Source organism: Hyalella azteca, unplaced genomic scaffold (assembly GCF_000764305.2).
Source record: "Hyalella azteca isolate HAZT.00-mixed unplaced genomic scaffold, Hazt_2.0.2 contig5782, whole genome shotgun sequence".
Taxonomy (NCBI): Eukaryota; Metazoa; Arthropoda; class Malacostraca; order Amphipoda; family Hyalellidae; genus Hyalella; species Hyalella azteca.
This window is the reverse complement of record NW_025935962.1, coordinates 194,300-221,782: the sequence shown is the minus strand read 5'-3', so window position 1 is coordinate 221,782 and position 27,483 is coordinate 194,300. Positions and strand designations below refer to the sequence as shown.

At 39.8% G+C, this 27,483-nt stretch overlaps 2 protein-coding genes across 3 annotated transcripts in view; one reads left to right on the top strand and one right to left on the bottom strand.

Annotated features, from left to right (window-relative positions):
• Window positions 1-142: 142 nt before the first annotated feature.
• LOC108673598 (serine/arginine repetitive matrix protein 2) lies at window positions 143-17,239 on the top strand. The gene is made up of 12 exons (XM_018161448.2): window positions 143-225; window positions 4,509-5,161; window positions 5,886-6,032; window positions 7,426-7,584; window positions 7,964-8,038; window positions 8,653-8,892; window positions 9,099-9,247; window positions 9,996-10,236; window positions 10,531-10,599; window positions 10,858-10,998; window positions 11,234-11,390; window positions 12,076-17,239. Exons 2-12 carry the CDS (start codon window positions 4,994-4,996, stop codon window positions 15,528-15,530), a joined length of 5,001 nt encoding a protein of 1,666 aa, XP_018016937.1. The 5' UTR covers window positions 143-225; window positions 4,509-4,993; the 3' UTR covers window positions 15,531-17,239.
• LOC108673599 (neurexin-4) overlaps window positions 17,151-27,483 on the bottom strand; it is a 27,745-nt gene continuing 17,412 nt past the window's right edge. For both annotated transcript variants that reach the window (XM_018161450.2, XM_018161449.2), the window contains exons 10-25: window positions 26,429-26,537; window positions 26,174-26,256; window positions 25,712-25,871; window positions 25,418-25,543; window positions 25,024-25,162; window positions 24,756-24,843; window positions 24,283-24,418; window positions 23,918-24,064; window positions 23,150-23,320; window positions 22,696-22,914; window positions 21,992-22,228; window positions 21,491-21,670; window positions 21,166-21,299; window positions 20,728-20,938; window positions 19,190-19,327; window positions 17,151-19,014 (exon numbers count right to left, since the gene is read on the bottom strand). In XM_018161450.2, the coding sequence (XP_018016939.1) occupies window positions 18,824-19,014; window positions 19,190-19,327; window positions 20,728-20,938; window positions 21,166-21,299; window positions 21,491-21,670; window positions 21,992-22,228; window positions 22,696-22,914; window positions 23,150-23,320; window positions 23,918-24,064; window positions 24,283-24,418; window positions 24,756-24,843; window positions 25,024-25,162; window positions 25,418-25,543; window positions 25,712-25,871; window positions 26,174-26,256; window positions 26,429-26,537 (2,469 nt within the window). In that variant the 3' untranslated portion in view covers window positions 17,151-18,823. The remainder of the gene's footprint in view (window positions 19,015-19,189; window positions 19,328-20,727; window positions 20,939-21,165; window positions 21,300-21,490; window positions 21,671-21,991; window positions 22,229-22,695; window positions 22,915-23,149; window positions 23,321-23,917; window positions 24,065-24,282; window positions 24,419-24,755; window positions 24,844-25,023; window positions 25,163-25,417; window positions 25,544-25,711; window positions 25,872-26,173; window positions 26,257-26,428; window positions 26,538-27,483) is intronic.

Sequence of the window (27,483 nt, the reverse complement as noted above, 5' to 3'; positions counted from 1 at the left end):
CATCACTCCTGAATTACTATTATAATATTTAAATAAAATATGCAGAGTTATCTTACCCAGAAAAATTTTTGAACACCCAGTGCGTCTACCAGAGGGTACTAATTCAACCGAACAACTTCAGCAACGTTGTCGGTGCCCGCCATTGTGGATATTTCCTGTTCGATGTCGGTCATTCTAAAACTTATGAAGAAATACCGAAGAAAGTGATTGATATTTGGAGATACGGTAAGTTACTATCTGACCTTAAATAATATGCGGCTGAATAGATATTTCGCTTTTAAATATAACGTGTTAATTTACCTTTGCAAGATGCATGTCAATACTCAATAGAAATAATACTAATTATAGAATATGGATTCTAGCAAATCTAGGCTCTAGCGTCTAGCCTATTTGACATCAGGAACAGGAACAATTGCTTGGTAGTTGGGTAAACCGGTAAAGTATAAAAATTACAAAAATCGTAATAAATTTAGAAATGGACCGACACAGACGTTACAATGAGTGATGAATTCTTATAGGTACCTAGTAGCCTACTTAACCTTAACGGCCCATAGTGGCAAAGCAGAGAGTTTTTTAGACTCTCCCTCAAGTTAATTTTTGAGTCCTATAAGTAGACAAGCAAAGGGTATTATTGCAGATTAACTTCATCCAAAAAAAAGGGTGTTTTTTTTTAATTATATGTTTTTTGGGGTGTAGATTACGAATCTGAAATCCATTTTTGGCGGTCGGCATCGGAAAACCGATTTTTTTTTGCGACTTACTAACATGGGGGTTACGTAACTTACGTTGCCCACTCACCTTTATTTACTAACATGGGGGTTACGTAACTTACGTTACCCACTCACCTTTATATAAAGGGTCGGATTGTTCATCGAAATTTTACAAAAAGCTCTTAGGTTGGGTTAAGTCAGCCAAGTTCATTTTTTTAGATAGCATTTTGATCTAAAAGGAACCTGGGCAAACCAACCCAACCTGCGAGTTGGCGTTAGGTTGTGATCTCTCGATGTGGCAATGTATCTCCAGATTTATGGACAAAGAAGACGAAAATGTTACCCGTTGCAGTGCTACGGGTAACATTTTCGTCTTCTTTACCCGTTGCAGTGCAACGGGTAAGTTTCATTCAAGATGTTAGGCATTTTTAGCGCGATTTTTGGGTCGGAAAAAAATCGGTTTTCCGATGCCGACCGCCAAAAATGGATTTCAGATTCGTAATCTACACCCCAAAAAACATATAATTAAAAAAAAACACCCTTTTTTTGGATGTAGTTAATCTGCAATAATACCAAGCGAAGTATCATGGATACCAGCATTATCATACTGCATACATAAGAAATTGGTTTAAATCTTGAGTAAATGAGGAGATTAAAAATGAACTGATTCTAAAAAATCTCTGGTTTGTCACTATGCCTTAACCTATACCTAAGCTAGTCTGGAAAAGTCCTATTTTTGTCTGAAATATCGCGGCTCATATATCATATAATTTCAGTAGGTATGAAATCTCGCGGCTCGAATGTCATAAATTTTTGTTTGATTAAAAAATCGCGGTTTGCACTTTGCAAACATGTCATTTCATAAAATTTTCAACTTCTGCATGGCGCAATCCGCATTGCTTTACCCGTTTACCGTTCCCACCAAAAATATCTTGCAGAAAAAACATAAACATTGTAATGTAAACAGATCAACGAAACGTTTTGTTGAAGATCGCGCATAGTTGCGGTCATGTCAAAGCGGTCAGACTCACAGACTGCATTAATGTGTGCTGAACTTACAGTAGACACAAATTTTATTGTCGCCGTTTGACTGTTTAAGGGTAAAGTTAGAGATTTGGGGTAACATGTGCATGGACTTCGTAAATAAATTTGCACCTCGTAAATGGCTTTTCATGGCCAAGATATGGAACTCACGGTTCGGTGAAATCGAATCACGGCTGGCAAATCCATAAAATCACGGCTCAAAAAATTCAGTCGCGGCTTGCCAAGTAGATATATTCCATGCCTGTACCTATGTATCATGAGCTCAAGTGAGACAGTAAGTCTGCACTCTGCAAGGTGTGGTTTTTCATGATTCAGCTAATCAGCTTCAATAGATACATGAAAAAATGCGTTGAAAGTTTGAAACCTTCAATCATAATTATTATACAATGCTATTTCAAGAATATAGCATATGTTTAGAGTAGGTCCTATGTGCAGAAAAAACATTAATAGGTGTTTATATATGCTGTATATCTAGTCATATATTTATTAGGCAATAGGCATTAATAGTTTTTGTATAAGTAGGTTGTATCAAAATGCTTGCCATAAAATGTGCTGACTTGGACCATTTTTAGTGCTTAGGGTAAACGCGGTATATTCCGACACATTAAGGATGCATCGAGAAATGAAAAACTATAAAAAAAACCGTATGCGTTACGTAAGTTCTGTTGCCTTCACATGACTCTCAAAACACTTCACTACGCGTCAGCAACGATGAAACGTCACAAAATGTTGCCATATTTATTAAAAAGCCTTTAGAATGGAAACCTACCAAATCCCTATATTCCGTCACTTTGTGTGGCAATATTCGCCACATGGTGAGTCGTATTGCGTCAGCGCTTCAAATTTAACTGATACGTATTGCCGACATCCACGTGTTCGAATTCCGTTTGCTGTGTGAGCTGTATTGGGATACAACACGGCTTTGAATTAGAACACTAAGAATATTGAACACTACTTAATTACGTTTTAATTAACAGCTATTAGGCTTTTAATTAAGCAAATTTCAATTTTTGTACAAAGCTTTGAACGATCTGTGTGTGTCCAATTCAAGTTGTGTCGGAATTAGTTTTCATGTGTCTAAATCCAACATCTCAACTTAATCATCTATTAATTTATTTACGACTTGAAATCAGCGAATACAAGTATACTTAAAGGATTCCTAATATATTCACAGACGTATTTAAAAGTCACGTATTTAAAAGTCTCAAACCATAATATTCTTCCTATAAAAACAGTTATTCACTATTTGGTAGAGCCATGTCAACTGTCAAATTTGACACATTTTTCGATGATCTCACCACGTGGCATGCATTGTCTCTCTTTGGATCTCAATATTTTCCCACTAGATGGCCAAGACCTAGTGTTTTTGCAGTATTTCGACACGCAAATGTATGACGTCACCATTTCAACCATCAATGAACGCATGGAACTAAAACAAAGCTTAATATAAAGGAAAAGCTGGAGAGGTGACGGAATTACCTACGATGTTGGAATATACCGCGTTTACCCTACTCAAGTGATATAAATATTCTGGGCACAGCATAGCTATCCTTTGTATCATGTTTTTTAGTGCATTTTCTCATTTATGGAAAAAATGCACTATTGCGCTCGCCATGTCCGTCCGTCTGTCTGTCTGTCCGTCTGTCCGTGACCTCAAGTTTTTGTTGACGAGAAAATGCGCGCTCTGTCACTCACTGCAGTGAGTACTGAGTTATATTTTTTTTTTCAATTTCCCCTGGAGGCCTGCACCAGCATAAATATGCAGTGCCCTGATGCTTTAAGACTGGCTATAGCTGAGGCCCTCATTATCAGAAGCAAGTCAAGCTATCAACTTGCAAACTACAGGATTTGTCTGAATGCTGAAATTATTTTCTGAGTAATTTTAAGTTTAGATTTCTAGCTGTATATATATGTATATATATTTGTTTAGTAAGGTCTTCATTTATGCAGGTTTGATTGAAGACCAGAGCATACTTTTCATTACCTTTTTTTTTTCAATAAGAAAAACAAAATTTTTTGCTGGTGCTTGGAGATCAAGAAGCAGGTTTTCCAAATGACATTTTACTGAAATACAATATTTTAAATAATCAATATTCATTATAAAGTAGGTGAAGAGTTATTAGTACAACGCTCAAAATTGAAATTTGGAAATGACATAAGTACAAAATAAAGTATCCTAGATACCATTCAGAATTGAAAATTGAATTGATTTGAAAATAATTTTAAGGTCCTGATGAATCTGGTGGTTTGCAAATTGAGAGCAGGTGACTTGTCCTTGATGATGAGGGCCTCTACCATTGACAGTCTCATAGCATCGGGGCACCGCATGATGCTGGCGCAGGCCTCCAAAGTGGCACGGGTGATGGTCTTATTGTGAGCCTCCCGCTTATGATTCTTTGGTCCTCCAGCTTGCAGATGGCATGCAAGTCTGCAGCTCAATGTCATTCTGGTCAAACCAATGTAATTTACATTTTGGCGCAGTTAACAATCTTCTTTCAAGCAGGAGAATTTGTAAATAACATTGGTTTCTTGCAGCAGTCTGGACTTTTTACATTGATTATTTTTCATGATTAAATTCCTGATCATTTTATTTCTCTAGAAAATAAAACATTAAATTAATATGGTTAAAAATAAAAATAATTAATATGGTTAAACAATCCATACCTAACTAGGAAATTGGATTGATTTATTTGAAGAGAATCTTTCTAAAATTTCAAAATTTAATGTGCTAACTCATGCTTTCCTCTTTCACAGGTACTAGCAGTTCTCACAGCAGACAAGTTTGTCACTTGCCAACCAATTCATTGCTTGTTAATTACCTATAGAGTAATCTTTTTCATCAGTAAATTGACAGTTTTCCATTGCTCATATTGATATAAAATTCAATTATCTTTGATTTTCTTCTACAAAATTATAAATTTTCCTTTTTGTGCATCTGTCTTCAATGATTGCTAGTAAGAGGAAGGGTTAGTCTCTTAGTCATCCTCATTCCATTCAGTTTGAAGGTCTATTCTATTTTTTTCTTTCTAATTCTGCATTGTTTCTTGTACTTGGAGCAGTCAGTCATGTAGGCCTTCAATGGAAACATGCTTGATCCACACTTACTTATTGGCCAACAAAACACTCCAAACCTAATGCATTCAGCAAAACTAGGCTATTCTCTACTTGAGAGGAGCAATATTTCTTGAAGCCAGTTCATGAATTCAGAATTTACACTAAACAACTTGTAAGAATAAGTGATGGCTGGCAATATGGAGGCCCTAAGCAATGTTCAAGTGTGTGAGGATCGCTCTGACTGTGTGGAGCTTCTTCAAAGTGCGGGTCTCTATCTCAAACCTCATGCACGGATCAGCATCACGGTCACGCTACCCAAGCTCAAGACTGGCCAGTCTATCTCCAACATGGAGGTAAGTATACCTATTTGCTTGTGAAGTTTTATGTTGTGTCCCAGATGATTTTTACTTGTGTCTTAATTAGACGACTCCATAGGTAATACATTTTTGGCCTATAGATAATTCTTGGACCTGGAATGAGCTATTTTGATCAAACTCATTTCATTGACCATTCACCTCATGGGGTTAAGGTTTACTACTGCTAAACCTCAGATAGGTTGGACTTGTTCCTATATTCCTTTATTAGTAGTTTGGATTTGACTACATGCTGAAATGAGACATATTTTTACATTTTTATGTAAATCTACCATATATTTGTCATCTAATGGAGCTGACAAAAAAACTTGAAAAGCTTTTAAATATGTAGGAAAAGGACAGCCAGTAGTCATTTATTGATATAGTTTACACTCCTCATTTTGATATGCCTGCATCATGATCATAAAGCTTAATTTAAAAAAAAACATGCATTTCATTAATATTTGAACTTTAAATGTGAGCATTACGATGTGGTTAAACAGCCTAGGACACAAAACTCCATTGCAAGCCACCCTTCCTAACTGACAGTGCATGATGGTAAATTTCTATGGTGTTCTACAATTGAAATGAAGCTTGGAAAAAATGATTTTTGTCCTTTAAATGGCCTTTGATGACTACAGTTTATTTATATTAACATTAATCCTTGGCTGTGTTAGGAGTATATGCATAAATGCAGTATCTAATTATCATTGTGTATTTACAGATTATGGAGAAACTACGCCTTGCCATCAAGCCCATCAAATTTTCCTCTATCAAAGTCACAAAGAGCTCCTTGGAATTTGTTCGCTTTGATGCTGAAATCAACAACAAGAGTAATGTTGAGTCTGTTATCAGAAAAATTGATCTCAAAGTGAGTTCTTCAGATAATAAAGCAATATCTTTCTGATCTTTTTTTATGTCTATTCCAGCTTATCCTCCTGTGAATTGTATGAGCATGTTGATAATTTATTATTTTATTAACACGTTGGCCGCGATGTGCGCCATATATGTACACGCTGTACTTCTCAGAATCGCGATGTGTACACATGTGGTACATTCTTATGAAAAATACATATTTTTATAAAATCTTATTACTCTTTCAAATTTAAAATTTCAATGATGCAATTAAATAGGCATGTTAGGGAATGCTTTGAAGTCAACTACAGCTTAGAGAAATAGTTTTATTTTCAAATGCAAGTAATACAAAAATTACGAAATTTGTGTCCATTGATAAAAGCAATATAATTAATTAATATCTTATGATATTAATTAATTCTATCTTTGTATGAAAAGAAAATATAATATTTTCTTATTGATCTGAAACTACAAAATTGGGTGTTGCCAACATCATTATACTTCATACCTGATTGAAAAACAATTATCGCACATGTATGACTTTCCTTCACAGTCACCAAGGTATTTTTTTATCCCTTGAGTTTCACCTTTGCTACGGCACTTCCCTCATTTGCTGAGAGTATGTTGTAGCATTCGTGGCAGCGCATCCTGGCTTTAGTTCTAGTTGGTTCAATGAAAGTGGGCTGTCCTCTGTCCCACTCGATAATTTGAGATATACATCCTGATTTTACTCTTCTCTGAAATGCTGCTTGTAACAGAAGCTCAAGACAATATAAACGATGAATGATCTCTATAAGGTAAATATAACTGAACTAACAATGTAAATACCCTCAATTTTATTCAGGATTATGAAAACCTGGACACCAATCTTTTTCCATAGTAATTTCCATGCGTAAGATACATCGTTCACAAAAAGCTATTAGATACCGGTAGTCATAATGTGTGCAATTATGACTCAAAACTAATGTAGATTTCTTGCGCGCATCATTCACAGTGATAAAAGTGATAACTTTAGGCGTTTTTCTGCAATATGAGCCATAGATGCATGTTTTTGCTTGATACACATCGCCCACAGTATTAGAAGTGATTACGATAGGCGGCGTGAGCCAATATGAGCCACAACAGGCGTGGCTTCATTTGGTACACATCGCCTGGAATAATGACGAATTTCAACCCTGAGCGATGTGCACCAAATGCGGCCACGAATTTTACGTGACACAATGACAGAACATACCCCTGCAGAGCTGCACACAACTTTTCTCCTTGCTATCTGCTGGGTAACTGAAGATATACAAGTTTGAACCTATCGCCCGTACGGCATTCGGGCCAAATCAGCAATCGCGGCCAACGTGTTAATGTTCAATTATTTTATGCAAAATGTTAAGATTTTGTTTATTTTTTTCTAACAGGGCATCAAGCTGAGTGGCTTCACTGATCTTCTGAAGATCAGGGCAGCTGAGGGAAAGGTTCCCTTCCCCACTCGCCACGACTGGGACTCTTTCTTCCGAGATGCAAAGCATATGAATGAAATGAAGGCTGGAGAGCGACCAGATACTCTTGTATTCAGGGTAAATGATGCATTTCTAGAAATATCTGGAAAATTTATAATTAAACATTATTTGAAAATAATACAGGCCAATTAGGAAACAATTTTTTGTCTAAACTGCCAAGTTAATAAAGTACATGCATGATGATTTTACAGAGTAATAGAGTAAAGGCCAGTCCTCCTAATCTTCTTGTGTCTTGACCTATTAATGGCTTATATTTGATGTTCTATTTGGCATGCTTGCCCAGAAGTAATTAAATTATCTTATTAATTGAACGCTCGCATTAAGAATTTGATTTCTTTTATTGATCAGCCTCAAGACCACCATGCTTCCAGTACATAAATTTCAAAATACTTTTAACAAATAAATTGGATGTATTATTGGATATCATTTTTTGCAGGGTCTGCCCATTCGTTGGTTCTCCCAGTTTGCTGGACCAGCCAGCAACCGACCGAGTGATCAACTCATGCTCAGAGTAAGGCAGTCTGGAGTCTTGTCAATAAGTGTCTCAATGTTGTGGTTTAATTCCATGTCTTTTTTGTAGCTTTATGTTTATTGTCTCTACTTTCGTGTATCATATTATATAACAAAAAAATGTCATCACTTATTTTTGATTGACTGATGGGAAAAGCTTGTGATGCCGATTGTTTGAAAGTAACATTCGAAATGCCATTAAAATTAAAAAGGTAATACCATGTGATGTAGTTAAATGCCATACACTCGTACATTTTTTTGTTACCGAACCTTTAAATGTGTCCTGTAGTGAATACATCAAAAACCTGAGCAAGTGTATCTCTTCTGGCGGCCTCATAGTGATTCTCTTGTTGCCACTGCATTTGGGTCACCACTCCTAAAGATTTCAAAAGCTTTGTCATTCTTTTTTCTGTTCCTGAAATGGAAAAAATTCAATACTGATCGGTAGTAAATAGGTTTTAAAAGTGACTTAGAAGTTAAGTGCACCTGTGACTCCAGTTTTATTGTCAGTGGTTACTTCACAACAATGTTTGATAGAAAACCATTTGTGTTAAAATTGAATACCGGCATTAAATTTTCTGTATTAATGTATAATTGATATTGATTTGTTTGCAGATCATGAGTCAGTTTGGAGAAGTTCGCTACATTGACATCCCTACAAATGATCCATTGAGGTCTAAAATGTCGGCCACCGTTTCTGGCTTGACTGCTGCATCTCTGAGTCATAAGGACATTCTCTTCACGTGCTTCGTGCAGTTCAGGGAGTACATTGGTTTTGCCAAGTGCATGCACGAGTTCCAAGGCAAGAAACTTGTCTATGTTGAGGACGACAAGGCGTGGAGTTGCAATATTGAGGTAAAAAGAATCTTCATGTTTTCACTCCTGTAGGTTTTGTTTATAAGCCTTGAACTCTTGCTGTCGCTGTTTGATTGCATTTTTTAAATTCTACTTGAAACAAATGAAATTTGTTTTCTTGATAACTTGCCTGGCTGTGCCATTTCATTCTGTATTTACAAGACCAATTATAGATGTGAATTTTGGATGTATTCATGTGCGTGCAGGTTGATTTCGACCGGACAAAGCATCTCACAGACTATAGCATTAAGAAGCGCAAGGAGGAACGTGAGCGACTCCAAGCATTAGATAAAGAAAAGGAAGAGAAATTACGTAAGCAGAAGCAACAAGAACTGGCAGTCCAGCAGCAGGAAAGGTAATGATCGCCATCTGACTGTCAATTATGTTTCTGAAATATTAACCAAGCAAATATTCTATTATACTGAAATGGAGTACAAATTTTATATTGAGTGGTTTCTCCTGAGTAAAATTGTTTCACAATTTTTTGCCATCTTATATTCGATTCTAATTTCTGATGTTCGAGATCAGTCAAAGAGAATATCGAGAATATTGTCAACTTACCCCTCAGGGGGGACTTCTGACGGGTGTCTGTGCTCGTCAGAAGTCCTATGGGATTTCGCGTTCCTAGGGGGATTGTTCCTGAGCGCCCCACCGCTGAGCTCACGGTGTCTGACTGTAGGTCTCAATTGTGGGGTTAAGGTATTATGTAGGTAGGATTCCTTAAATTTCCCTTCTCTGTCTCTCTCGTGCGGGCGGCCGACGTCCCGTGTAAGCGACCTCTTGTTCGAGTGTCTTCGTTTCTGATGCTTTTCACCTGTCCCTCCTTGTCACTTCGTCTCTTTGAGATGCTAACGCTGCTTCTTTCGAGCCAGCTTCAGCGGGCTGGACAATTGAGACCTTCCGCCCCTTGTGGGTGATGAAAAATTGAGACCTTCCACCTCTATGGTGATGTTCATCTTGACTTTCGGTGCGAGATAGCTAAATAGCTGAAGCGCTAGTAAACATTTGGCCACTAAACTAACTAACTAACTTGTCAACTTAATCAAATGCAAATGATCCCAATATCGGAAATTGTAGTATTTATTTCACTTCACTTAAATTAGGGACCGAGAGAATGCAATGCTGCAAGCACATCACGAGAAGAAGGAACTAAAAAAGAAAGAGAAAGCCGAGCGTCGCGAGAAGAGGGAACAGATGAGACGTAGTAAGAAAATGAAACAGCTCGACTCTGGAGAAGACGTTAATCTTGCCCTTAAGATTGCTTCAGAGGAACGAAAACTGCTCATGGCTCAACGGCGCTTGGAGAGCATTAGGCTGCTTGACGAACTTTTTGACCGCATCAGAGTAAGTCGAAGTATACAATTAGAAGTTTGGTTATGTTGCTCAATGTTGTTGTGTATTAATACTTGAAAACAAGTATCGAGTAGCGGCTAGAAATATGTATTAGTTTGGCTTGTTGCATACAAGATGCTAGTCAGTTTTAGTCCAACTATTCCAGATGAATCATGTCAGATGATTTTCCTGTAAACTTGTACATAATTTTTACTCTTACAATATGAATTCCTAACTAGATTCCCAAATTGAGTCTGCTCGTCGTTCTTTAAATCTGAACTTGAATATGTATCCCCTTTATTTCAGGTAGTCCGACAACGCGGCGATGTTTCTAAAAAGAAAGAAGACGCGACTCCTGAGAAAAAAGGCAAAAAGGTAGGCTTTTTATGAGGTGCTTTTATTGATTGTTTATTACTTATTAGGCTTAGTTCAAAAGAATATTAGTGTTCACTCGATCAATAGATAATATTTGGGACGAAATTGATTGCTCCGCTCCAGACCGACATCTGTGACCTAAAGGATTTCAATATTGGCTAACTTGACTGATTTTGCCTCTCGTATTCCCTCGGTTTTGTTTTGGCCAGCTAAGCCGATTCCACGTTCCACGTGTTGAATTTCACTTCATTGTTTCAGAGTCATGAGCGTCAGGAGGCAAAGCGCATGGCCGACCAAGAGCAGCAGCTGCGGGACAAGCTCGTCACGTCACTCAAGCAGCGGCAGGAGGCGGTCATTGGACACCATCAGCGCCACTTGACTAAAGCACAGATGGGGCAGGTGCGTACTAGACGGATACAATGTATATGCAAAATAATGAGAAGGAATCAGTGATATATTTCTCGTTAATTTAGTTAAGTAAAGTTGGTAATCCTAAATTATTTAATCTCATTCCTATTTTTTTCTATCAGTTTGAACTGTTGTTGAAAAGAAGTAAAATACAGTTCGGGTTTTTAACAATAAGAAGAGTGAAATCAGTTCTGATGTACTTTTTTCTCACAATTTGCACTGCCAGTTTCGTCTGAGTAGCGTCGTTCCAAAGGATGCTATTGATACTCTGTCATCCATTTCGAGCCGCTCCATTGATGGCCGGTCTGACAGCAGCCAGAGCAGCTCTGACTCCGACACTGAAGATAAGGCCGAAGTCAATCAGACCAACCAGGCTGTTATGAGTGAGTATTATTTCCGTGCTCTCGTTTGAGTGCAATCCCCTCACACTGAATCCCAGTTTTACCGGCTGATGGAGGATTTTTCCATCATCATTTTCATTTTATTATTTTTATCTTCATTTGATCCAATTTGGTGAAGCCAAATTTTCTTGTTTAATGTATTATTTCTAATTCAACATACGAAGAAAAAATTCATTTGTACAGATTAATTTTCTAAAATGCATATATCCTTCTTACTTGTACCCATCAACTCATTTTCATGATCGCTCTTGTTTATTTCTGAAATCACTGAAATTGACTTCTTCCTGTTGTGGTGTTAAATTAGTTTTTGGCTATTGAGGTCTTGATGAGATAGAAATTGCATTGAAACTTCTATAACAATAATAGTTTTAGCTCAATGATTCAGATTTTCTATATTTTTCTAGAAATGGGCTTTGTTATATATGGGCTCTGATATATATATATATATATATATATAACAGAAATGGGCTGTGTTATAATCAAGTCTGTTTTAATATAGTTGTATAATGTCATATTTTCTGCTTAATTTTGTATAAACTGATATGCAATCTGATTATATTTACCCACTTCGTTGATATTTACTCGAAAATTCTCCCCTCCACTTGCTTTCAAATTGTTGAAACGTTCGTGGAAATTTTTAGTTTAGATGAAATAATTCATTTCACAGGTGGGCCTCCTCCAATGGGTCCGGGATTGATGGGTCCGGTTCCTGGCATGCCACCGCCGGGGCCAATGCCGGGCCCTCCAGGCTTCATGCCAAACTGGGGGCCACCTCCCCATATGCAGATGCCCCCACAGCCTTTCCCGCCGCAGGGCCCTCCTCCTACTGATGGTCAACCTCCAAATTACCCTTCATTTTACCAGCCTTTCCCGCCAAACGGTCCGCCCATTGGCGAGGGGGGTGGCCCACCTCCCGGGCCGATGTGCGGACCTGAGGGTCCCCCTCCAAACTTTGGCATGCCTTTCTTTGATGGACCTCCTCCTGGTTATTTTAATCGTGGGCGGGGTTTTCCCCCTCGAGGGTGGCGTGGAGACTTCAGGGGCAGGGGGGGTTGGGAGGGTGATCGTGGTGGGATGATGAGAGGCAACTTTAGAGGTCGGCGGCCTTTCCAGCATTATGGCAATCACGAGTCAATAGTTGAAATAGAGCAAAAGAAAAAAGATGGGAAGTTATTTTGGTTCAAAAGAGGTGCAATTTTGAACGAGACTGACAAATCTTCGTCACGTTCAAGAAGCAGGTCTCGCTCGAGGCGGAAACGATCGCGATCTCGTGGTTGGTCGTGGTCTTCGCGATCTCGATCAAGGTCTCGTTCAAGATCCAGGAAGCGGGGTAGATCTCGCCGACGATCGCGCAGCAGGTCCAGTAGCAGATCCCGATCTCGCCGCTCTAAAAGTCGGGAGTCCAAATCTCGATCACGCTCGAAGAGCCGTGAAAACAAACCCGAAAAGGATGACCCTCAATCTTCACCAATGAAAGCATCAACTAACGGCAAGACTGACGGTGTTGACGATAAAACAAATGACGACAAATCTGACCGAAAAAGTCGCAGCCCTAGTCGACATAGTTCAAGCAAGAGCAGTAGCCGGAGTCGCAAAAGAAGCGGCAGTCGAAGCAAGAGTGGAAGCCGCAAAAGGAGCGGCAGTCGAAGCAAGAGTGGAAGCCGCAAAAGGAGTGGCACTCGAAGCAAGAGCAGAAGTCGAAAACTGAGTGGTAGTCGAAGCAAGAGTAGGAGTAGGAGTAAAAGTAGAAGCCGAAGTAAAAGTAGAGGCAGAAGCCATAGTCGTAAGCGTAGTCGCAGCAGCCGTTCTAGTAGAAGCAGCAGCCGAAGTCGCCGACGTAGCCGTCGCAGCAGGAGTCGTAGAAGTCGCAGTCGTCGTCGTAGCGGCAGTAGGAGCCGCCGCCGTAACCACCGCAAGCGCGACCGTCGCGGTAGCGCCGATGGTCGCGATAGTGACCTGGACTTGTCAAGTGACCCCGATGAAATGAATGGTCCAGGTCCGAATGATATGCAAATGATGCCTGGTCAACACCCATTTTTCTATGGTGGACCTGACGAGTTCTGGGGTGGTCCGCCAGATGGCTTCTATCCCGGTCCTGGTTTTGACGGAGGGTTCGACGGGAACTTTTACAACATGTATCCTCCGCCTCAAATGGGAAATCGTGGTGGGAACAATCAGCGAGGTTTCCGATTCAACAACAACAGGCGGCCTTGGGTCCCAAGGCAGCGAGGTCGCCCCTATGGTCGCTGGCAAAACCCCGGGCCTCGTTTCCGTGGTGGTTTCAATCCTAATTTCCCTCCCTTCCCCAACGGGCCACCTATGGATGTGGGCTTCAATGGACCTCCTCCCCAGTTCATGGGTCCAGGAGGTCCTCCCCCACCTCAGGCGGGTCCATCTAGTGATGAGCAAAGAGAGCAGTACCACATGTATCAGAAATACTTTACTAGCATTGCTGAAAAAGAAGCTCGGCGGAATGATCGAAGCAAGAGTCGCGATCGTTCTGAAAGGGGTAGGGGACCGTCATCTGAGCGGCGTGAAGTTAATTATGGGGATAAAATTCGCCGTAGTATGAGCAGCGAGCGTGTGTCTCTTGACCGCTCGCGTGAACGAGGAATGCGACGAGATCTATCGCCCAGATGCAATTCAAGAGAGCCTGATCCACATTTAAGGAGAGAAGGCTCCTTCATGCGGGAACGAAGTTTAGACCGCGTGCCTCGCGAAATTAGGGGACGATCGCCTGTGCGGGGCAGCCATTCTCCTCCTGCCGAAGTAAATTATAGCGATAAAGGAGTGGAAAGAATTCGACCAAGGCCACGATCGCCAGTTATGCTCGATGAATTTGGTCCCGAACCTCCGAAAAATTTGCGGCGTAGCATGTCTCCTCGTCCAGACGACAAGCGTAGTCATATCAGAAAGCGCGTTGTGGAAGATGATGAGGAAGAAGAAGATGACATGGCAGGCCGTCTTTATTCGGACAGAATTGAAGCTGACATGAGACGTCGTATGAATGTACGCGGTCGTGGTCGTGGTAATTTCGACCGACGCTTCGAAGGACGCGGTGAGATGCGTGGACGAAAAAGATCTTTCAGTCGTAGTCTTGAAAGGGAGAACAGACCTGCTAGTAAAGTGATGATTGTTCGAGGTGAGCACGAGATGGAAGTGTCTCCTCCGCGAAGGATGGAGCGTCATTTTGAGCGCAATAGAAGTGGTAGCCCGCCGATGTTGCGCAAACCTCGCGGTCCAGACCTGGCCAATAAACCACGTGAGTTCTACTCGCGTGACCACGATGATCGGTTCTTCGACGATGATCGTCGGGGTAGAGGTAGAGGACGAGCACGAGGTGGTAGGGGACGAGGTCGTGGCGAACATGATTATAGAATGACTCGCGAGGAGTACAGAAATCGTGAGTCTGAGAGACGTCGACGACAAGACAACCGTTCTGAAGAAGACGATCTGCGTGAGACAATCAGACAACAAGAGCGTCTCGAATTCGAGTCTCCCAGAAAGCGTGGGGTTGTGCTCAGAGATAAAAACCTTGAACAATCTCGGGAGCCGAGCCGGAATCGTACACCACAGGATCGGCGTCTCCGGGAACGGGAAGCGAGTTACCGTGAAGCTAGTCAGCGCAATAGAGTCACGAGTCCGGAGTTCCGAGAGTCGCCCAACCGAAGCAATCGTGGTCGCATCGTAGAAGCTCGACACAGACAACCGATTGTCGAGGAGCCGCGACTTCGACGACGATCTTTAAGCGACGAGGAAGTTGAACGGGAAAGAAAGCAGCGTTCTTATTCCCCGTACAGGAAAGGGAATAAGAAAATCCAGCCACATCAAGGTCATGGACGAAACCTTGAGGAGCTTTACAATGAACAAGATCAATCTGATGGGAGCAGCGATCATCTACCAACAGCTCGCAAGCACAAGAGAGCGAAGGTCGAATCAGAAGAAGAAATTCAACAAAGTGTGGACACCGAAAGTGACGATGCTGTGAAACGAGTATCTGAGGGCAGCGCAGAGGAATATTCCGATGACGGCGATGTTAATGTAAAGAGAAAAAAACACAAGAAACATTCCAAGAAGAAGAAAGATAAAAAATCGAAAAAGAAGAAAAAAGACAAAAAGTAATCGGCAAACAGTCCCAAGTTACTCATGGAGATGCAACCCTGCTTATCTGCTCGCTTTTACAAAGTTTTTTTTTTTTCTGCGTAAAGGATGGTTACCTGCAATAGAAGCATCGTCTATTATGTGATTGACATTAATGAAAGCCTCATTACATGAGGTTTTAGTCTCGAGCTGTAGAATGTCCGATATAAAGTGAAATTACCGATACGTAGCCGGAGGGGATCAATCTTGATCACCTCTTGGCAGTTGTAATAGTAGAAGAGATTGTTGTACATTCTAAATTTATAGTCAATTCGTGTTCAAACTTATTTACTACGTTAACTGTATATCACCATATTAAATAAAAACCTTTATGTTTATGACATGCGTAACCTATAACATGGTTTTGTATTTTTCAGGCTTTTTCAGGTTCTGAATCTTCAGGAAAATAAGTTTCTTAGTTTCATGTTAAATATTAAATTTCCTAACTTTGCTCAATATTTGCTACTGAATTTGAAGCGTGATACGCTGATTTAGTGCATGGTACTTCCAGCAAAGAAGGAACGTACAAAAGCGACTAAAGGGAGCTGAAGCATCGTACGCTCGACCACCTTCAAGGAAGTGATGTGCCTACCAGCGTTCACACGAAGTTCTTCATTTGCAGTGTTAAATCAGTGATCAGTACAAAGAAAATGCATTCAAATATTTCTGACTCCCGAGGTATTGTGTTAATTTTTTTACTGTTCGTTGCCTCGTGAGGAGCATCCAAGATTGCTCGTGGTGATAAACCATACGAACATCGAAAGTGGTACGCAACACATATATCACAAGTGTTCCAAAACGATTATTTTTCTCCAGCGAAGAAATACCCGCACGTTACTTCAAAAACATTGTTTCTGCTCCAGGATGTTCAAAATTTTCCATTTTCTTTAATATAGCGGAAATTCTTGAATTTTGATCTAACAAGATCTAAGTAATTTAATTTTTACTCCACAGTGATATAATGCAGGTTGGGAGTGGAATTGGGCAAAATTCGTCTCGTGTCTGAATGCAAGTTTATTCAGGGATTTCGATTTTATAGATCATTCTTTGGCCGCAGTTACTCCCTCTTTCCAAATTTTATTCTCAGAAGATACAAGTGTTTTTATTTTCACACATCGAACTTTTGCAATTATGTACTTGCATATATTCATCTAGCATCGCAATTTCAGCACTTTCGTTCTACGCTCATTCTTTCGTTTCATTTCCTTATCTTGATGAGTTTCATGTTGGAATTGATAAAAAAAATTGCCTGGATGATTTCACAAATGGTTTTAAAATTTTTATCATTTTTGCTAACTAGTTGATATTGGCGTACTACAATTTCATGAAGTCTGATAATTTTTCACCCACAGGGGATTTTTTGTGTATAACCATTTTTCTGTTCCAGACGTTTCCTTACAGATCTATAGTTAGCAGGTTAGTAAAAATGGCGAATATCTAATTGTGATTCTTCTAACAGGGTTATTCAGAAAACTGAAAGTGACTTAAATTGAAGATCTCTGGAACTGTGAAAAGTGAAGTTTATGAAAAAGAAAGCCTTCCAGCCAGAAGACTAACGGTTGCTGCACGTTAAAGATTGGTTCTCAGGATATTCAGAACAGATTTTCTTGTATTATATATATTGAACCAGGCGGTAGATTCTGTAGTATTAGAACCTTACAATTAAACGGTGATATACAGTAAACGTGAAATTTTGCTATAATTATCCCTCATTGGTCCTACATTGAGCTTAAGATGACCGTTTCTTAGCACATGCTCAGTGCTGCGATTGAAAGTTAAATCGACAATTGTTAAGTACATGACAAGAAAACTTAATGCCAGTTAGAACGGAGTTTTAACAGTCCCCTGATTTTGTGACATTTTTTCTTCTTGGATCGCATAGACCTTCATTTTGCTTACTAACAATTTGAGTTCATTGATAAATATAGTTGCCTCATTCAAAGCAATGGATCTACATTAGATTGACTGCATTGTTACCCGATTTTCTAACCCGATGAACAGAAGAAAGAACATCATAGCTAAGCCTCAAACAGCTAGACTGACAAAAATTGTCGGGCACAAATGCTAATGGAGCCCAAACTTTCTGCAACAGAAAAGTCTTCTAAAATGGAAGGTACCCTCATACGAGTCCCAAGTATTTGATAGAAATTAAGGTATGCAGGTTGAAGGCAAGAAAAATTTTTAACTTAAAAATGAAATATTCGTCTACATGGACGGAATTAAAATAAAACCTAAGTAAAACGATAACGTAATTTTCGCATTGGAATGAAACGCATTACACGAATCACCACTACGAAGTTAAATAAATCTCAAATTGAAACATGCCACGAAAGGTTATTGAATCACAAACATTATTGCATTGAAATTTCGATTGCACACTAGTATTTCGCGAAATTCACAGAGCGCTCAAATAAAAATTATCACACCCTAAACACAACGAACTATTCCAAAGTCTTTCTAATATGTAAGGTAAATAGTCACCTATGAAATTAACTCAACAAAAATTTGAAGATAAATCGGATTGTCTTGAAATATTATGCCTTGCCGGTCAACCTCGCACAATTTAGCTGTTGGCAAGCAGTGGTTGAACACAACACCTCGGATCTTCATTTCCAATTCACGAGAGAAAAGCTTAGACATTATTGCACAAGTCTCAATTTTTTTTACAGCTTGTTAAGCTGCAGGATGAAAAAGCACCATTATTTATTAGATGCAAGTAGCTGTTATTTAAAATTCGTACGATGACGATTATTTCATAAATTATACGGAAAACTATTAATTTGTTAATTTTTAAGGCAAATTTAGGACCGCAATATAAGCAATGCTATTTCGGAGGCAATTATATAAGAAATTCTCCGTAAGCATCAGGACAGGCCATCATTATTATAACGATTACAATGTTGACATTTACCGGTAGAAGGCGCTTCGCCTTACGTACTTAGCTGGAATGGTGTTTGAAAAAATTAACTCAACATTTAAGAGATCTAACAAAGATGCAGAGCAGAAGTTCAGAAGGTAGAAATGCTAACACGATATTTACAAATTACTGTCATAGTTCATATCGAAAAAACCGGTTAGTGCACTTATGGACAATGTTTGATAGATAAATGTTATGTAGCTGATATCGAGCTCAGCTACACGAAAGATTCACTCCAAAATATAAGCTTAATTTTTATTTGCAACTGACACGTGTACTTCGCAAATGGAAGTTCTAATGCACTTTGGATGCCCTGAGGAAACCTCAATGCTCAACACGCTAAGACAAGTGGGCACGGCTAAATGTACATCTCGGTGTTACGCTTGACTTGATGACCGGTCCTGGAGTTCTGCACGGCCCAGTCGGCATCCGGGGCCAGCTCAGCACCGTCCGCTTCGTGGGTGCGGTAGTCGCCCTTGTGACGAGCGATGTATCGTCCAATCAGGATACCCAGAATTATCAGGATCAGGAACAGCACAACCAGAATCCCTGCACGAAAATTAGGGGCAGAGATTATACCTGGTGATGTAACAGCGTCAAAACAACTTTATCCCCTCTTTGGAAGCACTACTCTAATTATTACAAGCAATGCGAGTTTGAATATTTTCAAAACGCGACAAGAAATTAAAATGTTGATCAATTGCAATCGAAGTCACAGTCCTACCTCCCAACAGAGCGGAATTATCGTCGTAGAGCTCCATGAGCACCTCTTCTGACAGCAGTGGAGGAGGGCGCGTCTCTGTTTCCTCTTCCGGATGACGGATAGGTTCAATACCGCAATAGTCCTCGAATATCTTGCCAGCTGTTCAACGAAATCGATCAGTATCAAACAAAAAGTAATTCTAGAGTCAGTCTTGACATGCTTTACAATTAACTACTGAACATCTTGAAGCCCGAAACTTGAGAAGTAAATTCCAGCGATACAAGACGAACTTCGGTAGGGCATAAGATGAAAAAAGTATTCTAATTCGAAGAAAATACTCGTGATTCCTCAGGCATTTCAAGTTGAACAGCTGGAACAATTTGAATTCGCCAACGACTGTTAAATTGTACCTGCTTTATCCGGTAAATGTATTAAAAATCAAATCAAGTTTAGTTCAAGAAAATCTCTAAAATAAATTTTCTATTGCCGATAAAAATCGTTTGATCACAGTCAGTTAGTTACAGGGTGATTGATGTAAAAAAAATGAAATCATAAAGCATTGTCAAAACGCTTGTAACGATCGAGCCGTCTGAGCGGAGACACTCTTGCTAAACAACGCACGAGAGAAACCTTACAAGTTAGTTCAGTATTAGAAAAGCCTCAAGCCGAGTATAATTCAAAACAGGTTTTCACCTTTCTTAAAACCTATATAACCAGTTCAATGGGTAAACCAAATAAGCAGCTAATGATGTTGGCGATTTAATAGTTAAGGAGAATAATTTCTACAATTCACAAAGTTGTGGCTTGAAAAATACTGCACGAAACAGCGAGCGTTTCGAGCAGGAACTAAGAAACACACTGTCGAACGCCAGACTGCAATGCATAGTGCAGCGAAACCGACGGCCATCTCTTCCACATTTCATGTTTACACGTGAAGCATTGGGGTAGTTTGTTTATGCTCGCGGATGTTTACTGCTGCTGGCATGTCGAACGCAATTCTTTTCAGATTGCATACTTCTTTTTCACTGCGACTGCTGATGCACGAACAGGGATACCGAAAGCATTAAAATTGAATGATTTCAATTTTAGTCTAACTTAAACGAGAAAACTATAAACATGTTAAAAAGATGAACAGTAATGGTACTCGAAACAACTAACGAAAAAAGTGATAAGTGCTAAAACTCTCTAGGACCAATGAACAAGTTTTTTTTCATGCGTATGATAAGTCATTCAAGCATATTTGTTTCGAATTAATTTAATTGAAAAGATTTGATTAAGATAAGCGATGCATTACATAATTTAGGAATTTACTTATAGGAAAAATCTTTCAGAGACATTTTCAGATTGGTCCCCGCGATCTTCAAGGAATCATAGGATTTACCACGAATTAATCCAAAAGATTTTGTCCACAGTACGAAAGCATTCCGCAAAGAGAAGCAGTTTCCAGTAAACGGGTCGCCGCCATATGAATCAGATTAATAATCAGCTGTAAATTGAGAGTGTAGATTACTTGCATGCAAGATTATAAACAAACAAGACATAATGGTTAGACGACTTACTTGACTCAGCCTTGATGTTATCTGGTCCGTCCTGCTGGAACAAGAACTTGAGTGGGTAGATGTCGTCGAACTCGACCCTTGAGATGCACCCAACGAAGCCCTCAACCATACTCTCGTTCTTGCCTACGTACATGTACTGAATGTTGTTGAACTGCGCGTCGTCTGACTCCTTCACAGGGAACGTCCACTCTCTCGGATCATAATTGTCTACCTGCAAGATGATGAAAATGGAACGAGCGTTATTTCAAATGTACTGCAATGTCACTAATATTTACTAAATATACAAACCAATCTCATTGTAAAGTCTAAAACTATTGATGCCCAATTATTAGTATACAGGAATAACCCTTGTTTACTATGGTTTTTCCTCACAGTGATTTGTTTTGTTACAGAGGAAGAACGTAATTTTATTCTAGCACAAGCATACAGAAATCTCACCTCCATGACCCAAGTTTTGCCGCCGTCTTTACGATAAAGCCGCACGTCGTGGTTCTGGCCCTCGTGGAAGGTTCGTCCCTCGTACACAAATTCGTGACGCTCGAAACCGAAGTCGAACGTCACGCGCAGATGACCTGGACATGGAATTTTGAATTGAAATCTGATATTCAATATTGAAATTTAGAAAAATTGTAAAACTTGTACAGCAAATATGCACTAAAATTAGAATTACACATGCATCAAAGACCAAAGACAAGCTCCCGATTGCATCCACTGATGTATCGTAAAATATTAATTATGTCTATAGCCGAATCTCCATAGTCACCAGAGTTGGATAGAGCAAGCGTGAGGTATTCCCCGGTCATATTGCTGTAGAGACCCACAAGGAAGCCGCGAGGGTTGGTCGAGGTGAAACCCACACGAATCTTCTCAGCAATAGTGGACATGTAAGATCCTGGGATCTGATACTTGACCATGGTGTCCGTCAACATTTTAATGCCAATTTCTGTAGCAATAAGACAAAAATTTTACATGTGATTATAACAATGAAGTTATTATAGCTACGTAACAAAACACTCAGCAGTATAAAAATGTATATGTCGCCCCAGCAATTCGCTAAAATTCTTTGCCAGCTTGGTTCAAATCGTTTATTCAAGTACAAGAACAAAATTGGAGAATTTCAATTTAAAATTAATATGCACAAACACAGTCTTAATTTTTTGGGGGCTTCCCAGTAATGATTAGAACCGTCAGCGATCATATTCATAAATTGAAAGCATTTAAATAAGCCAGATCCATGGGTCAATAACATAACCACGTAACGAACCATCAGCACAGATAGGTCCCTTGAAGGCTGTCCAGCGACACTCGCAAGCGAAGCTATGGTACAGTTCGTAGCAGGTGCCGTTGTTGAGGCAAGGCGAGCTAACGCATTTGCCCACGCAGCCGCCATGCACGCCATACAAGCCTCGCTCAGCACGACCTCGCAGGTCCTGTAGCTCACCGTTCAGGATCAGCGCTCTGATGCAACCCACGTAACCGTCGCGGTAGTCCACTGTAGAGCCTGTAACACATTTCAGTGGATGACTTTCTGTGATTTTTAATGCAAAAATATTCAGTATAATCACAATCATTCTATTCGCTTTGCCGTGTAATCATGATTAAAAGCTAACAACAGGTGTTAGCAATGGTATTAAATAATCTCAAAATCATCACGGCAATCATAACACAAGAACGAATACATACGGTCACATAAATAACAATTTTTTAAATACCATAGAGAATTGAGAAATAATATAAGTAATATATGGAATTAGGGAAATTTTTTGAAGCATGCTCGATAAGGAACGGCGTTGAGCGGTAGTAAATATTTAGACTTTTTAATGCGCTGTGTTGAATAACTCGTTTTAAAACGGTGAAGCGTCTGATCTTCTCTAGAAATTATGCGTTAACATAGTTAAATAATACAGAATCCTGCTAAGCACAACACACATGGACTACAATGACTAGCGACTGAGTAGAAAATCTTACCAACAACAAAATCAGATGTGAGGTAGAGAGCTCTGACAGGACCGGGTGGCTCCTTGACAGTGGCCTTCCTGCCGCTGTCAACTATCATGCGCGCCTCCTTCCTGTTGCGCTCCACCAGCACCGAATGCCACGTGTCATCGTTGAGGACATAAGCCGTCTCTATGGTTACCGCCATGGGGCCAGCGCCTGCCTGGTACTGGAACTGCAGCACCAATCCACCTGCGTACAGATATAATAACAATGAAAATAATTTCGTGGCTAGACTTTAAAAACTTGCTTGTGCACCAGATTTATCGTCTATGATTGGTGGATTCAGCTTGAAAATTCGTCTATTATTGGCATACAAAGTTTTGACCATTTTTAATAGCACGGTCCTTGTTCAACCATTCTTTAATAGTACAATCGTACCATGTAAAAATTCCTCAAATATCAATATTATAATGGCGATAGTTACCGATAATGGAAACTTTGATGAAGTCTTCAGGTCCCCGGGCATGTATTAGGCAGCCGTCACGTGTAGTCGTCTTGAATTCGAAGTAAATATCCCCTGCGTGGCCCATGTCATAGCGTGGCAGATTAATGCTCGCGTCAGCCTTCCGGAACGTCACTACGTTGTCAAACACGTCTGCAAGACATCACAACTGTAGGTACATCCAGCATGCTTTACTGATGATTAAATTACTATTATTTCTCCTCAAGGTCATCCTCGTTTCAAGTCTTGGGCAATAAAAAATGAAATTAAATATTTAATATAAAACAAATTCCTGCATGATAATTCCCTTAGAGGAGAGTTAGAGCCCAAGTTATCCCGTTTTGGACCTGAGCAAGAATGAATTCATCATAATAACCATGTATTTCCGATTTTACAACGATTTTATTTCGGATTCAGACTGAATTTACAATACAAACACATAATATGAGGAGATTTTACTATTCGTTATCATTTTGACAAGAGTTTATTTCTACCTGTAATAATATTTAAAAAAACTAAGGAGCTTAATTTACATGCTAGCTGACTAGAGAGACAATTCTAATAATTGTGAAGTAAGTAATCGATCGAAATTTTTGGATTTGTTTACGAAATGTGGAACCTCTTAAAATTAACAAATAAAAATTTAAATTTACAAAGAGGCGAAAAGTTTTAATGAATAAAAGAGGTAAGATATGCTTTAACGTGTCGCAGTTTCCTCGCCCTAAATATATAACATAAATCATTGCTTACTATCTCCATCACAAATGAGAGGGCCGAGCTTGAAGCGCGCTCGCTTGCTGTCCAGAGGACTGCCTGTATCACCGATCCGCAGTTGCCGCACCGGCAGATGCTCTTTGATGGTCAGGTCCCCACTGTCGAATAGCCATGAGTCCCAGCCTGACCAATGAACGGAACTCTGGTTAGTCATGTACACTGAGAGAACATCGCTAAGACGTCAATTCAAAATCCTTCATGTATTTCAAGTCTGTTTTCACAGGAAAGAAAGTCATAAAATAAAATGCATTACTGTAGCGATACAGATACTAGAGTGAACTTGTTCATCATGGACAAGTAGTTTCGATGGGTAAATAAATATTGCAAAAAAGTTCCCTCACCCGAGTCACAATTACACCATCTAGTGGCATCCATGCAGTTGCCCGTGAGGCCGCACTCGCACTTGCGGGAGCCCGGCAGAGAGCCGCCCCAGTAGTCCATAGGCTGGTTGTGTCGGCTCACCCACCACGTTGAGGGCTAAAGGCATACAATTTCACCGAACTACAGTTGAAAGACAATAAAAAATAGAGTACAAATGTGAAAATGCTAGATAATTCTTATCAATGAACATCGCCCAATAAATTTGAGTCTAGATAAATCTGACCACGAATTTTGGCCATTAATTTGACTGAAAATTCATTCACAAGTCACATACCAATACAAGTGATTTATGACACAATACATTTCACTGTATTGCACATGCGCTAGGGATAAAAAAAAATGTTGCAATTTAAATTTTAGATGGTTTAGATAGTGAGGAAAAAATCTTCTTCCATTAACGAAAGAAAATATTGCAGTGTTACAAATCACTCACCCTAAATTGAGTGTCTTCATTGGAAGGCGTGTTGAACAGCCTGGCAGTAAGGCACTCAAAGTGAAGACGCTGGCGACAATTCTGTGATCTATAAGAAATAAATAACAAAAGAACAATCTTAGCCATAATCACACAAATTTAATAAAAAGCATGAGTAAATATATACTTAAGATTTGTCTTACATAGAAGAGGACACAAAATATAACCGATTATTAGCTTCTAATTATGAGTATTTACTCAGGCGAAATTCCACACAGGGATGACTGACCTGTTGACAAGCACTTCTATCTGATTGAAATCAGCATCATATTGTATATCCTGGACATAAGAACCAGCCGCACTGAAGCCGTCTACGGTGGTGAGCTGATTCTGCTTGTGGTGCAGGTGCGTGTATGTCTGGTCGTCATCTGCAGACATCACAATTTCAGTAACCGCACAAAATTAATTTATATGTATTCATAGTTAACGAAAAACTAAAAAATTATGCAATTGGCCTCATCCTACCAGTTGTTTAAACACGAATGCTGAAGATTTCAATGTCTTATTCAACTTTTTGGGCATTCTACATTATTGTAGAAGGTTTATGCTAAAAATAATGTAGAGAATCATAAAAAAAATTTCGCGTTACTATTTGCATGCTTCAAAGCTCAAAGCAAACTAACTGTAAAATTCGCAGGTGACAGGGAAGGGCTCCAGAGGTCCTGAACCATCAACGTCCAAGTAAATGTCAGCTTTTTTCGTGTGAGGATTTTGCTTGCCATATGCCGCACATGACACAGGATTCATGGCTGAAAAAACATTGTCTTAAAACATTAACGAAACACTAAACTAACATAAAAAGCGTAACAGACACAAAGCATTACATGAAGCACATTTATGATGGAGCAATTGTTCAACTTGTCTCAGAATTCAGCACTTGAGTACAAAGACTTCTATAATATATGCCGCCTGCTCACCGACATGACACACGGCACCGGAGTAGCCAGTGCCCGTACAGTCGCAATGGAACTCTTCCGAGTCTTGGTAGCAGGAGGCACCGTGCTGGCAGGGGTTAGGGTTGCAGCGGTCCAGTATTTCGCACGCCGCAACAACCACGTCCTCGGGCTGGATTATTTCCTATATGCCATGTCCAAGTTAAGTATATCTCTAAAGAATCAAATAACACCCAAGTCTACTGACACTAATTCAATATTTTGAAGCATTGAAACTTCAACAGAGTCGTTCAGAACATACATCTCATTTGAATCACATGCTGAGACATTTTGATTGGGAGTTCCATTCCTTATCAAATATTGAGGCTAGTATAAAAACGTAATAAAACAAAATCCTAAAGCATTAAAGTGCAGCTCACAAAAAGCTTACGGAAACCCTAAATCATTAATTTGGTCAGAAAGTTTCATCTAGTTTTATGAGCTTACCTCAGGTTTGGGCTTTTGGTGGTAACCCACTACAGAAATTTTCCGCAGACAACCCATGAAGCCCACAGACCCGTACACGCCGCCTATTGCACGAGAAAAAGCGAGCAACAGTAACTACAGGACAAATTTTCAACTAGATACACAACACAAAATTGTAATTATTATGACAAGAGTTGATGATTGCATCATATTTATTAGTTGGTGCGAGTGGAGAGAAAGCATTCTGTTCATCAGTGCTTGTTCATTTTTACTCACCAGCGATAAGGAAAAACTTGCCACTCTTGATATCGATGAGCCTAGAGGTGTGCATGGGCACGTCGTCAACCACAAGTAGCATTTTATTCTTACCGATGACAAGCTCAACCTGAAAGTTACATGCAAAAAGAAGTTGAAAAATTGTCTCATTGAAGGTCACTTAGAATACAAGGCATTTTAATATGAAGACACCATACAACCATACAACTGAAGAGTACACAATAAAGGTCAAATAGTTTATTTTGTCAAGCAAAATGACCAACGTTTAAATGGTACTCAACAGTCAAAAGAAAGCTTGTAATACAAGATTACCACTCAAATTGCGGTAAACAATACTGGTGTTAGAAACAAATCGTAAATAGGCAGGAAGCAAATACGACTAATAGCCTTCCAAGCAGGAAGCATGGGGTTAGACTGCTTCAGGGGGCTGTCCACCGAGGCAACAGACGTGGCAATCCGGGTGCTGTGACCTCCAGCTGGCGAGATGCGTGGCGCAATTATGTCGACCTTCTTTGATTTAAAAGAGAGTCATTTTAGCGCCAGTAAGTCGACGCACAGCGCAGCGACAATCGTGCGTTGATGCGTTTTCTAGATAAACTTATGGGAAGAAGTCATACAGATGCTTTGGGTGACGTTAGCGTAGAGGAATTCCATGCCGTTTTTGGAAACAAACCTTCTGCTATGAGAACGTCATCCGCCGATTTTCCGTCGGCAACATTTGATTGACTGCGTGCTCCAAGCATTCACTTGCGTCACAGCTGATAATGTCACTGCTGCAGTGCAAACGCTGCCTAACAAGGAATGTGCCAGCGATCTGCTGCCGACGACATAACAAGGGGAATGTTGTAACCCTAGCACCTTTTCTGGTTAAACTTTTCAACCGCTGCCTCCCAAAGGGTGTTGTTCCAGAGAACTTCAAATCAGCTTACATTACGCTTCTTTTAAAAAAAACAGACCTTGACGCTTCTGACCCAAATCATATTTACCCATTTCCAGCCTGTCGATTTTGTCAAGACTCTTTGAAAGAGTTGTAGCCTGACAGATGAATAACCAAC

What these genes read in the sequence shown, in the direction of transcription:
- LOC108673598 (XM_018161448.2), top strand. Translation starts at nt 4,994, where the DNA reads ATGGCTGGCAATATGGAGGCCCTAAGCAATGTTCAAGTGTGTGAGGAT. An exon ending in AGTCTATCTCCAACATGGAG is followed by an intron (nt 5,162 to 5,885) that starts GTAAGTATACCT and finishes GTGTATTTACAG; the next exon opens with ATTATGGAGAAACTACGCCT. An exon ending in GTGATCAACTCATGCTCAGA is followed by an intron (nt 8,039 to 8,652) that starts GTAAGGCAGTCT and finishes ATTTGTTTGCAG; the next exon opens with ATCATGAGTCAGTTTGGAGA.